General features: G+C 40.1%; 1 protein-coding gene across 4 annotated transcripts in view; it reads right to left on the reverse strand.

Moving 5' to 3' along the window:
- Positions 1-16,722, reverse strand: part of LOC140482220 (serine/threonine-protein kinase tousled-like 1) — a 142,258-nt gene that overhangs the window by 95,837 nt on the left and 29,699 nt on the right. For all 4 annotated transcript variants that reach the window (XM_072579319.1, XM_072579317.1, XM_072579316.1 and 1 more), the window contains exons 3-4: positions 12,463-12,572; positions 7,900-7,971 (exon numbers count right to left, since the gene is read on the reverse strand). In XM_072579319.1, the coding sequence (XP_072435420.1) occupies positions 7,900-7,971; positions 12,463-12,572 (182 nt within the window). The remainder of the gene's footprint in view (positions 1-7,899; positions 7,972-12,462; positions 12,573-16,722) is intronic.

Below are 16,722 nucleotides of genomic sequence, written 5' to 3' on the forward strand. Positions count from 1 at the left end.
AGAGCCAAGATGCACTTACTAGGGTTGTATCTGACTGGATCTTTGTGCATTTATGATGAAAACACATTAGCTCCCCAGACTGAGGAGGGTATGGTTGTTAATGTGATGGTTTTGCTTGTGTATTAGCGTCACTTCGAGTCATAGAGATTTACAGCATGGAAACAGACCTTTCGGTCCAACCCGTCCATGCCAACCAGATATCCCAACCCAATCTAGTCCCATCTGCCAGCACCCGGCCCATATCTCCAAACCCCTCCCATTCATATACCCATCCAAATGCCTCTTAAATGTTGCAATTGTACCAGCCTCCACCACTTCCTCTGGCAGCTCATTTCATACCCATACCAACCTCCGCATGAAAAAGTTGCCCCTTAGGTCTCTTTTATATCTTTCCCCTCTCACCTTAAACCTATGCCCTCTAGTTCTGGACTCCTCAACCCCAGGGAAAGACTTTGTCTATTTATCCTATCCATGCCCCTCAATTTTGTAAACCTCTATAAGGCCACCCCTCAGCCTCCGACGCTCCAGGGAAAACAGCCCCCAGCCTGTTCAGCCTCTCACTGTAGCTCAAATCCTCCAACCCTGGCAACATCCTTGTAAAGCTTTTCTGAACCCTTTCAAGTTTCACAACATCTTTCTGATAGGAAGGAGACTAGAATTGCATGCAACATTCCAACAGTGGCCTAACCAATGTCCTGTACAGCCACAACATGACCTCCCAACTCCTGTACCCGATACTCTGACCAATAAAGGAAAGCATACCAAATGCCTTCTTCACTATCCTATCTACCTGTGACTCCACTTTCAAGGAACTATGAACCTGCACTCCAAGGTCTCTTTGCTCAGCAACACTCCCAAGGACCTTACCAGTAAATGTATAAGTCCTACTAAGATTTGCTTTCCCAAAATGCAGCACCTCGCATTTATCTGAATCAAACTCCATCTGCCACTTCTCAGCCCATTGGCCCATCTGGTCCAGATCCTGTTGTAATCTGGAGGTAACCCTCTTCGTTGTCTACTACACCTCCAATTTTGGTGTCATCTGCAAACTTACTAACTGTATCTCTTATGCTCGCATCCAAATCATTTATGTAAAATGACAAAAAAAAGTAGAGGGCCCAGCACCGATCCTTGTGGCACTCCATTGGTCACAGGCTTCCAGTCTGAAAAACAACCCTCCACCACCACCTGTCTCCTACCTTTGAGCCAGTTCTGTATCCAAATTGCTAGTTCTGACTGTATTCCATGAGATCTAACTTTGCTAATCAGTCTCCCATGGGGAACCTTGTCAAACGCCTTACTGAAGTCCATATAGATCACATCTACTGCTCTGCCCTCATCAATCTTCTTTGTTACTGCTTCAAAAAACTCAATCAAGTTTGTGAGACATGATTTCTCACACACAAAGCCATGTTGACTATCCCGAATCAGTCCTTGCCTTTCCAAATACATGTACATCCTGTCCCTCAGGTTTCCCTTCAACAACTTGCCCACCACTAAGGTCAGGCTCACCGATCTATAGTTCCCTGGCTTGTCTTTACCGCCCTTCTTAAATAGTGGCACCACATTTGCCAACCTCCAGTCTTCCGGCACCTCACCTGTGACTATCGATGATACAAATATCTCAGCAAGAGGCCTAGCAACCACTTCTCTAGCTTCCCACAGAGTTCTGGGGTACACCTGATCAGGTCCTGGGGATTTATCCACTTTTAAATGCTGACTGATGCCTGTTGCGCCTTGTGCCAATTTAAATATAGTTGTGTGTTGTGGCTTTATGTTTAACACAGGATTGATAATTATTGAAGATGTCTGTGAATGATTCTAACAGTTTCTGTGCAAGTCCAAATACTACGTCATATTTAAAAAGCTTTAGAAATCTAGTATTACAATATATTTCATAAATTGCACAATATAAAATAATATTTTCACAGCCAAATTTGTTATCCCACCAGAGTTAATTCATAATTTCTCACTTAAAACTTAGTTATATCGCATTGAACTAGGCTTAACCAGAGGTTTCTCTGACACAACTGCAGAAAGTAAGGACTTGGTGAGGGGAGGTCTCTCAATATATAAATTGATTTCATTTGTTGCAATTTCACTGAAGAGGATAATGGATGCGACATATTCAAAGCATTGGCTAGGGTGGAGCTGAGTACTGCACCAAAATTTCAGGCTTTCTATGCCAATTTGCACTTGTGCTAAATCAAGATTTTGACCAGCGGGGAAACACCGTCCGTAACCGTACAAATTCCATGTTCAAGATTTTATCAGCCTGCTGAACACAAGAATTCCCAGTTAAGCATGTTTTCTGATTTTTTTCTTCCTATTGTTTTACATGCGGCTTTTCTGCCTCCTGTTTCATTTTGAGAATAGGTGAACCATGCATTAGGAGGCATAGAAGATATATTTTTTTAAAAAAAGTTCAGAAAACAGAAATTCTTCCATCTGTGGTTTTACAAACATGATGCAAAATAAGGAGAGGTTTGGAGTGTGCAAAAGCCTTTGTGGTCCAGTTCCTTCGTTGCTAAGAATATCTAATTCAACCCTGAGTATGTGGCAACAGAATTTTCTAATTTACTATCATATGAATTTTCTAATAGGTAAGAGAAAAAACAAACATCATAAAGCAAAAATAAACAATGAAAAAGGACAAAGAAGAACAAGAGAGATATCCACTAAAAAAAAAGAGAAAAGCATGAAGGCATAAATTGTGACAAAATGCAAAACCAAATCGCAAAACCAAATCCAACATATAGTGATGCTCAAATAGTTGGGAGCTACAATAGATCCAGAGCAAGAAAGTAAGTGCAGGGATCCTGTGAATGCATCCCATGCTTCAAACGCATTTAATTTGGAATGCTGATGAAAACAAGGTTTCATCTCAGAAGCACAGCCAAGCTCATAATACCATGGCTAATTCAACTGTACCTAGGTACACAAAGATCACTCAAGTAGCAGTAGCCTTGGAGATTTGACAGCTAGGTCAAATGAACAAGACCATAAGTAGTCAAAGCAAAAGCAGACTATTCAGGCCATAGGACATACTCCAGCATGCAGCAAGATCAGTTCTAATCTGATAAACAACTCCACTTTGTCTTATCCCCATAAACCTTTATTTCCTTATGGATTAAAAAAAGTTTTTCTCAGCCTTCTAGTCTTAAACTCTCCCACAAGGAGAAACAACTTCTTTGCATCTACTTCATTAAGAATTTCATTTATGAGTTCTTCCATTTTTCTAAACTCCACTGAGTACAAGGCCATACTACTCAACTTCTCCCATGAAAATCATTCCATATCTAGGATCAATCAAGTAAATCTTCTCTGGATTGATTCCAATGCCATTATATCTTGCCTTGGATAAGGAAGAAAAAAAAAACTGCTCACAGTATTCCAGGTCTGGTCTGACTAGTGAGTTGTATAATGTTAGCAAGACCTCCCTATTTTCAACATCTTCAGTAATTTGCAACTACGCCCAATTTAGTACTTTATTCCCTTTGAAATAAAGGGTAGCACTTCTCTATTACCACTGAACTGGAATGCCCGTTTTTGTGACTCATTCTCGAGAACTCCAAAATCCCTTTATACTGTATTTTTCTGCAGTCGATAACTATTTAAATAATATTCAGCTCTACAGCCAAATTGCACGACCTTGCATTTTCCCACATTGCAATGTACCTACCAATATTTTGTCCACTCACTTAACCTTATAAATCCTCTGTGGACTCTATCAACCTGACTACATGCCTTCCCACCTGTGTTTCCATGGCTGCAAATGTGAAATCCTGGATGGTATGTAGTCTCCTTGGTGCCAGAGCACACTCTGGGTCAAACAGTCAGCATTAATGCCTCAAGTAGAAAGAGATATGTAGGCTTACATTAGAATTTAGGGAACCAAGTAGGAAATTAGTAAGCAGAATGTCAAAAATTGTAACGTCTGGATTACTACCACTACAAGTACGCAAATATGGAAATTAACAATAAAGCAGATGAACGTATGCCTCGAAAAATTACGCAGTTGGGAGGGTTTTAGATTCCTGGGACATTGGGACCAACTCAGAGAGCTGGGACTTATGCAGCTCAGATGGGCTGCAGCTACACTGGTAGGAACCAATCGCTAGTACCGTTGGAAAGTGTTTGAACGAACTTGTCACGAGTATTGGAACAAGAGTAAACATTACAGAAACAATACAGAGAGCATTTCTTAAGTTATTAGATGGATTTACAGTAAATAGGAAAGTAAAGTCTAAATCAGGGTTAGTACCATGATTTGTGCTTGACAAACTGGATTGGTAAGCTGCATTCACAAAGTTGTGGAAATCTAATGTCATGGTTATAATGAAAACGTGGCTAAAAATGGTCAAACTGGTCTGAAGTAGTCATGGATAAAAGTTCAATTCAAGACGGGAAAAAAGAATAAGGGGGTTGTAGCAGTATTGGTTAAGGATAACACTACAAAGGTGAAAGAGAGAGGACTCCCACAGGAATCAAGGACAATTTATTTGGCTAGAGCTAAAGAATGAAATAAAAACTGAAGCAATAACATTGTCTTGTGTTGTCTTTCAACCATCAAACAATGGTGAAAATGTAGCATAACACCTTTACATTGAAATTACAGAGGGATGAGATAATTTGTTTACATGGGATCAGAGCATCACTGGCTGGACCATCATCGGTTACCCTTGAAATGATGGCAGTAGTGAGCTGCCTTCTTTAACTGAATTGGATTCATAATGCTGTTTGGGGAGGGAATACAAAGGATTTTGACTTAATGACACTAAAGGAACAGTGACAAATTTCTAAGTCAAGGTGCTGACTGGCTTAGAGGGGAACTTGAAGGTGATGGTATTCCCATGGACCTGCTGCTTTTGTTCTTAGAGATGGAACTGGTTGTAGGTTTGGAAGGTGGTGTCCAAGTTGCATTGGTAAATCTTCAAAGCATATCTTAGATGACACACACTACTGTAAATAAAGTGATGAAGGGAATGAATGTGTTTAGATGTGGTGCAAATTTAACAAGCTGCTTTGCGCTGGATGGTATCAACCATCTTGAACATTATTGGAGCAACACTCATCTGGCCAAGTTGGGAATTTTCCATCACACTGCTTACCTGTGCCTTTTAGGTGGTGGTTAGGTGTCGGAGAAAAATCAGAAGGCGAATTACTCACCACAGGATTCATGGCTTCTGACCTGTTCTTGTAGCTACAGTATTTATATGGGTAGTCCAACTCAGTTTCTGGTCAATGGTAACACCAGGATATTGATAATGGGGTATTTCAGTGATGGTTATGCCATTAAGTATCTCTTTCATCGGATATGGTCGTTGTCCAGCATTTGAGGCACAGAGCTGTCAGTCCGAATTTGGATGTTTGTCCAAGTATTGCTGCATTTGGACATGGGCTGTTTCGTTATTGTAAGTGTCATCAATAGTTAACATTGTACGATCACATCCCTCCATCATGGAAGGTCCCTGATGAAGCAGTGAGAGATGGTTGAGACTAGGACTATCCTGAGCTGAGATGATAGATCTCCATTAACCAGACCATCTTTCTTTGTGAAAGATACAACCGTGGAAAGCACCGTTTTCCCCACCAGATCCCCACTGACTCGTTTTGTTGGGGCTCCTTGACGCCATACTCGATCAAAGGTAGCCTCTATGTCAAGAGTAGTCACTCTCACTTCACCTTTGGAATTCAACTCTTTTGTCCATGTCTGAACCAAGGCTGTAATGAGGTCAGGATCTGAGTGGTCCTGGTGGAACCCATATATTGAGCAGAGAGTAGTTTATTACTAAACAGGTTCTGCTTAATAGCCATGTGGATGACATCTTCCATTCATTTTACACACGAGTGAGAGAAGACTGCAGTTATTGATTGGATTGATTAGTCCTTCTCTTTGTGCACAGGACATACTTAGGCAATTATCTATATTGTCAGGTTGACATCAGTGTTGTAGCTGTACTGGAACAACTTGGCTAAAAGCGTGGCAAGTTCTAGAGCACTCGTCTTAATATCATTGCCAGAATACTCTTGGGTCTAATGACCCTCCCGATAGCTAATGTCTTCAGCTGTTTCTTGATACCTCACGTGGTGAATAGAATTTGGCTGAAGACCGGCATTTGTGGTGGTGCCGGAAGCAGAGATGGATCAACAACTTGGCATTTATCTGAAGATTGTTGCAGTTGCTTCGGCCTTAAATTTTAAACTTACGTGCTGCAACCTCCCATTACGGAGGATGTGTATATTTGTTAAGCCACCTTTTCCAGTGAGTTGTTCAAATTGTCCACCACCTTTCATGACTGCAGAGTTCGGCAGGGCTGGTCACAAGATTGCAGATTGCTTGGAATTCAACTCTGCTGCTGACAGCCACTGCATCTCATGATTACTCGGTCTTGAGTTGCTAGATATGTTCAAAGTCTAATCCTTTGAGCACAGTGATAGTACCACACATGATAAAAGATATTCTCAATTTGAAAGTAGGATTTTTGTCTCCACAAAGACGGTGTGGCGGTCACTCTTACCACTAGTGGCATAAACAGATGCATCTATGGCAGGCAGATTGGTGAGGATTAGTATGTTTTTGCCTTTTTTTTAATCCCTCACAACAATCCCCATCTAATAATTATGTCATTTAGGACTTGATCAGCTCAATAGGTTGAGATGGTGCTGAGCTATTTTTGTCATGTACACTGAAGCCCCACATTAAGTCTGAGCCATTCGCCACCCTGAATATGCCCTTCAGGTCCTGTTTGACATTGAAGTGTATGGATTCAGCAGCTTTTATTTTTGAGGGACAGCACAAGAGGGTGAGAAGGTGATAATTAAAAGGTGGTGGTTTCCCTGCCCATATTTGGCCTGATGCCATGAGACTTCATAAGGATTTGGAGGTAACGTGGAGGACTCCCAGGTCTACTGTCTTTCAATTGTATACCATTGCGCCACCACCTCTGGTGGATCTGCCCTGGTTGGTGTTGTCTGTATGTTTCTGTGAGTATGACTATGTGTAATCTTATTGCTTCACTGATCTGAGACAGCTTTTCCAACTTTAGCCCTAATACCCAAATTTTACGACGGAGGATTTTGGTGGGGCTATATTTTCCATCAGTTCTGTTGCCTTAAAGTCAGATGACACATCCACTTTCATTCCTTTACTAAGATTTTCTAGCTGTTGCAAAACAGAATGGCTTGCTCGGCTATTTCAGAGAACAGCTAAGAGTTAATCATGTTGCTCAGAATCTGGAGTCACACGGTGGCCAGCGGATTACAGGTTTTCTTCTCTAAGATACATTATTGTACCAGATTGTTAATTACAGAGAGTTTTATTGAACTCAGATTCCATCAAATGCCATGGATCACCTGTGGCTCTGAAATACAAGCCTGGGGACCATGTCACCGCACACACTCCACCTTGAAATGACTCAGTCATTATAATTGTCCTAATATAGTGATAATAAAACTGTACAACAAAAGGAATAAGTGGTGCAAGAGCTCCTCCAGTGTGTTCAGGACAATTCTTGCAAAAAGTATGTTTCCAGTCCAACAATAAAGACACTGATAAGCTTGATTCTTGGAAATGGAGGTGTGCCACGTGGACTAAGTGTCTAGAAGGAATACAGTGAACAAGCGATCATAGGTTTAGGCTGGCTATGGAAAATGTTAGGCAGCAATCCAGAGTAAGAATAATTAGCGGTGAAGCCAATTCACTCAAGTAGGAACGAGTCCAACCTAGATAAACTGCAACCAAAGACTAGCAGGCAAAACAGCAACCAAACAGCTGGTGGCCTTTAACAATAAGATAGTTTGGGCATGGCAAGGTATATTCTCGTAAAAGAGAAAGATAGAGAAAGGAAATTCAAATCTCCCGGGATAACAAAAGAAAACAATTAACTCCATACATACCTCTGACTCTTTGTCACTTAATGATCCAAGACTTCCAAAACTGTGGTTAGAACATTCATTATTTGTTAAAGCCTGTTTGGAAAAGCAACCAAAAATGAGTGAAAATCAGCATTTAAAATGTAAATAACAAAAAGCAGTTAGATGTCTTCTATTTTGTGACGTACATGTTGAAACATTCTAAAACATTTAACTTTTTATTAATCATGAACTAATTTAGCACAATCCTTACAGTTGTGGTCAGAAGTTCAACATCAGGGAGAAAGTGAGGACTGCAGATGCTGGAGATCAGAGCTGAAAATGTGTTGCTGGAAAAGTGCAGCAGGTCAGGCAGCATCCAAGTAGCAGGAGAATCAACGTTTCGGGCATGAGCCCTCTTTAAGGTGCATGGTCTTAACTCCTTCAATCTACCCCCAAAACATTAAATATTGAGATCCCAGCACTGACCCCTATAGCACATGATGTATTTAGAGTCATAGAGATGTGCAGTACGGAAACAGACCCTTCGGTCCAACCCGTCCATGTCGACCAGATATCCCAACCCAATCTAGTCCCACCTGCCAGTGCCCAGCCCACATCCCTCCAAACCCTTCCCATTCATATACCCATCCAAATGCCTCTTAAATGTTGCAATTGTACCAGCCTCCACCACATCCTCTGGCAGCTCATTCCATACACATACCACCCTCTGCGTGAAAACGTTGCCCCTTACGTCTCTTTTATACCTTTGCCCTCTCACCTTAAACCTATGCCCTCTAGTTCTGGACTCTCTGACCCCAGGGAAAGGACGTTGTCTATTTATCCTATTCATGTCCCTCATAATTTTGCAAACGTCTATAAGGTCATCCATCAGCCTCCGACGCTCCAGGGAAAACAGCCCCAGCCTGTTCAACCTCTCCCTGTAGCTCAGATCCTCCAATCCTGGCAACATCCTAGTAGACCTTTCTGAACCCTTTCAAGTTTCACAACATCTTTCCAATAGGAAGGAGACCAGAAATGCACACAATATTCCAACAGTGGCCTAATCAATGTCCTGTACAGCCGCAACATGACCTCCCAACTCCTGTACACAATACTATGACCAATAAAGGAAAGCATACCAAATGCCTTCTTCACTATCCTATCTACCTGTGACTCCACTTTCAAGGAACTATGAACCTGCACTCCAAGGTCTCTTTGTTCAGCAACACTCCCTAGGACTTTACCATTAAGTGTATAAATCCTGCTAAGATTTGCTTTCCCAATCTGCAGCACCTCGCATTTATCTGAATCAAACTCCATCTGCCACTTCTCAGCCCATTGGCCCATCTGGTCCAGATCCTGTTGTAATCTGAGGTAATCCTCTTCGCTGTCCACTACACCTCCAAATTTATTATCTTTAAGTCAAACAGTCAGCAATAATTATGCTAAGCTTGGATTTTGACTTGGTGACATATGGGTTTTCCTGTGCATGTAAAAGAATTCATACTTAACAAGAGTGCTTCAATATCCAACCCTTTTTTTTTAAAAAAAACATAATTTGAGAGAGCTAGTTTTCAGAACTGGCAACTTTTTATTTGCCTTAGTAGAGTTTAAAACCGAGCAATTTATTTATTTGGTTACTTAATGCGCCTCAAGTGTTTCCATGAGAAATTTCTGAATTTTGAGTCATAGAAATTTACAGCACAGAAAAAGACCCTTCGGTCCAACTTGTCCATGCTAACCAGGTATCCTAACTTGATCTAGTCCCATTTGCCAGCAATTGGCCATATCCTCTAAACATTTCCTATTCACATACCCATCCAGGTCCCTTTTAAATGTTGTAATTGTACCAGCTTCCAACACTTCCTCTGACAGCTCATTCCATACACGCACCACCCTCTACATGAAAAAGGCACCCCTGAGGTCCCTTTTAAATCTTTCCTCCCTCATTCTAAACCAATGCTCTCTAGGTCTGGACTCCCCTACCTCAGGGAACAGACTTTGTCTACTTAGGCAAAGGAGAGGACTGCAGATGCTGGAAATCAGAGTCGAGATTGTGGTGCTGGAAAAGCACAAGTCATGCAGCATGACTGCTAAACTGCTGTGCTTTTCCAGCACCACTCTCTCAACCTTGTCTACTAACCCTATTCATGCCCCTCATGATTTTATAAACCTCAAACTCACCCCACAGCCTCCAACACTCCAGGGAAAACAGCCCCAGACTGTTCTGCCTCTCTCTATAGCTCAAATCCTCCAACCCTGGCAACATCCTTGTAAATATTTTCTGACCCCTTTCAAGTTTCACAACATCTTTCTGATAGGAGGGAGACCAGAATTAGAACATTTAGAATATAGAACATTACAGCACAGTTCAGGTCCTTCGGCCCTCGATGGTTCCACAGGTTGGTGCAACAATCTGAAGCCCATCGATCCTATGCTATCCCATTTTTATCCAAAAGTTTATTGCACACAATATTCCAATGGCCTAACCAATGTCCTGTAAAGCCACAACATGACCTCCCAACTCTCATACTCAATGCTCTGACCAATAAAGGAAAGCAAATGACTTCTTCACGATCCTATCTACCTTTGACTCCACTTTCAAAGAACTATGAACCTGCACTCCAAGGTCTCTTTGTTCAGCGACACTCTCCAGGACCTTACCATTAAGTGTATAAGGCCTGCTCTGAACTGCCTTTCCAAAATGCAGCACCTCACATTTATCTAAATTAAACTCTTTGCTTTTATTTTAAAGCATAGGAGAAACACTGAGTAGAGGTGCCACTTTGGATTTATTTTCAGTGTTTGGCAGTTCTGCAGAAGTTTTGGAACATTAGACAACCTTCGAGTAAGGAACTATTCAAACCTTACACCCGAAACCCTGAACAGATAATTTGAAGTTGAGAATGTTTAAACTCATAGCTTCTTCCTGGAACAATAAGATTTTCCAAACTGGGAATGAAGTCAAATTAAATCTATCCAGGTATTATAGAATGGGATTTTCTGGTATACATGTTGTATAAGGAGTGTCTTTGATTGCCAAATTGGGGTGTTTTGGGATCTGTAAAGGAATGTTTTGGGGATTAATGGTATTATATTTCACCAATGTCTTTCAAAATCGTCAAGCCTGTGTCATAAACAAAAAACAAATAGTCTGCTTTGTTCTATCTTCTTTCCTTCAGCTTAATAAACTTCTGTTTTATTGTTAAAAGTAAATCTGAAACATTGCACGCTTACGTTTCAATGAGAGACCACCTCATTAAAATCAAAACATGATATAAAAAGCTAGATTTCGGTCTGGGATCAGACTTGTCTAGTTTAGCTGGGATCATAACATACACCATTCATTACATCTTACCAACCAGGAAAAACACATTTATACCTGTGCTTTACATCCATTACATTTGTCTCACTGTTATCACTTGTTATTTAGAAACATGTTACAAAAGATTTATCACTGTACACTTCAATAAAACATATATGATAAATGATACGTATTTGGTAAATCAACTCCATGCAGGCTGAAATGCAGAGAACTATTAGATCAAACTAGGTTAAAGACTACACACTGAAGAACAGATAACTATAGCAACTTGTAGAATCTGGCTCCAGATCAGCTGGAGATCCAGTTAACTCGGCTACATGAAAGACACCGAAAGAAAACAAAAGGAGTGTGAATGAATCTTGGGCTGTACTTAAAGAAGCCAATTGTTTATAAGATTTGTTCAAAATTAAAAATCACCAAAACCCCTCAAATGGTAGGATTATGGTATTTCCTTATTGTCCTGTTTTTGTTTTACTGCTTTCTACCCATATGCACACTTACAACTTGTCTCTGGAATGGTTGCACTGAATAAAGAAAATTACATCACAACCTGGAGTTATGAAAATAGAGAAGATTTAGAAACACCCAAGTAAAGCACATACATATAAACCTTCAGCAAGGGGTTGGAGTTAGAAGGTTTTCTTCAAAATTAGTGTTTAAGATCCACTGCTTTTCATATAAAATTAACCTCTGGTATTAGAAAGGCATTTCCTTAAATTATATTAACACTTAGGTAGCATCCCAAAATGCTTTACAGCAACACAATAAGACAGTGCATGACACCAAGCCATGGAAGGAGATATTAGAGAAAGAGAGAGAGAGGAGCAGAGGGGCATATAAAGGAAATTATAAAGTTTGAGGCCAATGCAACTACAGGAACAGCCATTAAAAGGTGGAGCAATTATAACTGAAATTGCACAAAAATTAAGAGTGCAGATAACTTGACAAAACATAGGTTTGGAGGTGAATAGAGACAAGAAACTGCAAGGTCCAAAATTGTTTAAAAATAGGATGAGAACTTAAAATAAATTGCTTGAACAGGAATTAATGTAGGTTTGCAAGCACAAGGGTGATGAGGAATGAGACCTTAAGACACCAAAGTTCTGGGTGAGGTCAAGTTTACAGAGGATGGAACGCGCAAGATCAACCAGCCATGTGTTAGAATATTCAAGTCGAGACATTCTTAAGTCATAACTGAAAATTTCAGCAGCAAACAACACAACACCCTTAACCACTACAAAATCGCCCCCTAAACAAGCTATGAATGAAACCAGGCTTACTTTTGCTCCTGTGCTTCCACTTCCACTTCCAGTACTTACACCTCCTGTAAACCTTGCCTCCAATAATTCCTGCCGTCGAGGATCAAGGCTATGAAGCTCTTCCATTGCACCTTTAATTAAATAAAGCACATTAGCTTGATGAGTTTCACTCAGTAAGTAAACATTTTCTGTCAGCACTCCAAAGGTTAGATATCTATTTGTATCAGAGTATTGCTGAACGAATCTTACTTTAGTGTAAGTCAATCAGGAAAAGAAATGTGCAAACGTAAATAATTTGGATGAATTACTAATCTATTTCCTATATACACCAAATTTTATTCTCCTTCAGCTTACCTTACTATTTTGTTACTGTTAGCAGTGTTTCACTCTTGACTATAGTTCTCTATCTGCACAAATGTAGTTCAAAGAAACAAATTTTTTTAAAACGCATACTATCTCTTCCTGGTGCTTATGTTTTTTGGTTACAAAATCTTCCAAGGTAGCTCCTCAAGACAGGGGATGACTTTCTTCCACTTCACCTTGTCATGGATCCTAAGGTGACTGAACAGTTCAATGTTATTGGACCCATCATATCTGTACTGGCTCCCAAAAGAGGTACCAACCTAGCTTCACTCTGCAGCACCACCATCTGTAGCCCTCTAACTTCATCACTTACATGTATACATATACACAAAAACACACACATAGATATGTATATGTGTGTGTCTATCATCTATCTATCTGAAATCTCCCTTGGAATCCACCTCCACCGTTCTCCTAGGGAGTGTGTTCCAAACCCGAACAATTCTCTCAATAAAGAGATTTTTCCTCATTTCACTCCTAGCTCTTTTTCTGACAATCTTGAAATTGCGACCCTTAATTCCTGACATATTAACGACTGGAAATAGGAGGTCATCTGCTGCTCAAACATTCATGCATGCAACTATGTCCTCTCTAGATTTGACAATTTCAATGCTCATCTGGCCAGGCTTCATTTTCTCCACTTGATAATCTGAAACCCATCCAGAACTCTAATGGTCATATCTTAATGTACTAAGTTCCAGTTGCCCATCATTCACATTACCATTGATCTGCACTGGGTCCTGGTTATTCCAGTTTTCAAACGCATTAAATAAACTTGACCGTCCTATCGTCATAAACATCTTTATCTAACCACATAATATTTCAATTTGTTAAGATCTAACCTCTTAAATAACCCAGATGTTAGTCAGTTCCCACGTTGATAGTTTTCACTCTGGAAGTTTGCCCCATTTTACTGCATTAAATTTATTATGGAAATGAATATTATTTTTAAAAGTCGATAGGAGTCATAGTGCCAGCTCATCACAGTGCATCAACTAACAAAAGTTTAAAAAGGTTCTAAAATTGAGACCCAAATTTCTACTTCACAAGATTATTTGCTGACAAACTGTTTGTTTATACATCTCTTCAATTACAGTTAATACAAACACATGCAGCAAATCTGCCAACTTTGCCTCCAGTCAGCAGCTCAGCATTGCCTCAATATTTTACTTACAAATATGATAATAAAAATTAGTCAGATATCTATCTTACGTTCATTTTATATCAGATTCAAAGTTGCTTCAAACAGGAATCAAAAATCAATTGAAAAGGTTTGCTGAGAATGGGTTAGTTTTAATCCATGCTATCTTATTATTAGAAAGATTAAAGTTCTGATGCTCAATATGTTTGGTTTGGAAATGATTTGGAGCATGAAGTGTACCAATTCAGTAGAAAGTATCAACACATCATCGCATCTAATTTATCCAGCAGCACACCATCAAAATCTTCATCAGTGTTTAAGCATGGCAGAAACGAATCACAATTTCCTGCAACTAAATTCAATACCCTTCCATCTGACAATGCTTCCAAAATGTGGATCTGTAATGACCATTACTTTAACCCTCAGCAAGATATATACATCTGTGCTTGAAGTAGTTTAAAGCATAAGATTAAAACACACATAATAGGAATACAAGTATACCATACAGCCCCTCGAGCCTGCTCCAACATTCAAAAAAAAAGAGTCATGGCGAACTTTGAATTCAGATCCATTTTACCATCCGTGGGACATCAAAAACAAGTTTATCTCTTACAGTAAAAAATGGAGAATCTTCAACATTCAGGGCAGTGAATTGAAAGAAAAACATTGTTAAGTTATAAATTAATTTATATCACCTTAAAATTTTCATATACACAGACAAGCAAAGAGACAAAATACACAAATATAATGATTGAGGGAGGAAGGAAAACAAAGTCAGAAACACTTCTGGCATCAGCCCAGATCACAGACAAAGAGTTGCTTCGACCCTTTCTAATTCTGTGCTAATGACATAATGTTTGAAAATCTTAGTGTTCACATCTTTTGTCTACTGATTGAGCACTTGTAGTTTATGCTTCTGAAGGTTTTCTCCCCATTTTCCTATCAGTGGGGTCAGATGCAGAGAGAACATGGTGGCACAGTGATTAGCACTGCTGCCTCACAGCACCAGAGTCCCAGATTCAATTCCAGCCTCTGGCAACTGTCTGTGAGAAGTTTGCACATTCTCCCAGCGTCTGCATGGATTTCCTCTGGGTGCTGCAGTTTCCTCCCACAATCCAAAGATGTGCAGGTCAGGTGAATTGGTCGTGCTAAATTGCCAATCATGTTAGGTACATTAGTCAGAGGGAAATAGGTCTGGGTGGGTTACTCTTTGGAGGATCGGTGTGGACTTATTTCCTGTTTCTACACTGTAGGGAATCTAATCTAAACAGTCTACAGAAAATCGGAGCAATAAGCTGTGTTCCAGGACAGCACGAGAGAGGACAGTGCATAGTACAGAAAAGGAGTGAGATATTCAGATTTAGAGACTCTCCCTTGCAGGTTGGAAGTTTCTCCAAAAGTGTCCACAAACAAGACTATCAACACTTGCCCAGAAACCAAACAAGAAGCTGTGACTGTGCTGAGACCTCCTGAATCCACACACACACACACACACACACACACACACACGTTGAAGAAGTGACTAGCCTTCTACCCTACTGCTCAAATAAGGCCACTCAGTATGTGTGCAATAACTTATTTTTAAAATTAATCACATTTTCTTTCAGCTTCCTTGGTTTAAAGTAATATGCTTTCCCATTTTTAAGGGATAGTCCAAAGTAGATAGACCAAAAAGGAGGTTGTTATAATAGGTTTCTAAGTGTGATCTGTATTTAACCAGTTAATTGTTTTTACAGGACTAAGAATTAGAGTCAGATAAGAAAATAAAGTATGACGAAGAAAAAGAAATGTAAAGTTAGCTCCTTCTAGTCATAGAGGTAAACAGAATTAAGGAGAATCCAAAGGGTTTTTACAAATACATTAAGGACAAAAGGATAACTAGGGAGGGAATAGGGCCCTTGAAAGATCAGCAAGGCAGCCTTTGTGTGGAGCTACAGAAAATGGGGAAGATACTAAATGAATATTTTGCATCAGTATTTACTATGGAAAAGGATATGGAAGATATAGACTGTAGGGAAATAGATGGTGACATCTAGTCTTTCGCAGAGTAAAGAAATTTTGCTTGTGAGTAGCTGATTAAATGGACCAATTCAGTCTAGTTCTTACTATGCAGCTCCAAAAATGTACAATAATTGGGATCTCTGCGCAGCAAACACAGGGTGGAAATTTCAAACAATGAATTTGGGGAGTTAAGTGAAGTTGAGTGTCTTTTTTTCAATTTACTTTCTTCATCCTCCAGTATTGGACTCTTGCTTAAGTACAGCAGAAGGCGCCGATTGATAAGTTATTCTACTTGCAAAGCTTGGTGCAGTTAAACGTACAAGTCAGTAGTGCAAGTGGAATGTACAGCCTGTAGAATGCGAAGAGTTATGGATACACATGGGTAAAGATAAAGATACTGCTGAAATTGAGCTCCAGGTTTCAGGACTCAAATGATGGCAGGAGCTATTGTCCTGCTTCTGTAAGGCAGACGACATGGGATAGCACGTTCAGGGACAAAGTCACACTGCAACATAGGTACGTACAAGCAGACAAAGAATGGGAGACTTGCAGACAGTTCGAAAAGAAACAGGCACGTGATGCAGTAGCCCTCCAAGATAACATCTCATGAATGAGCTCTTGTCCTTGATGAGGTGATGGTCTCAGAAGTTCAACTAGAACCAAGTCAGTGGCACCAGATAGGAAGGTAAGCAGCAGCATGGAAGAACATTACTTTTGTTGGGTGGCCTGGCAGACATTTACGCCAAAATCTTAACTTTAAAATGGTACATGGGCTC

This window comes from Chiloscyllium punctatum, chromosome 10, assembly GCF_047496795.1.
Source record: "Chiloscyllium punctatum isolate Juve2018m chromosome 10, sChiPun1.3, whole genome shotgun sequence".
Lineage (NCBI taxonomy): Eukaryota > Metazoa > Chordata > Chondrichthyes > Orectolobiformes > Hemiscylliidae > Chiloscyllium > Chiloscyllium punctatum.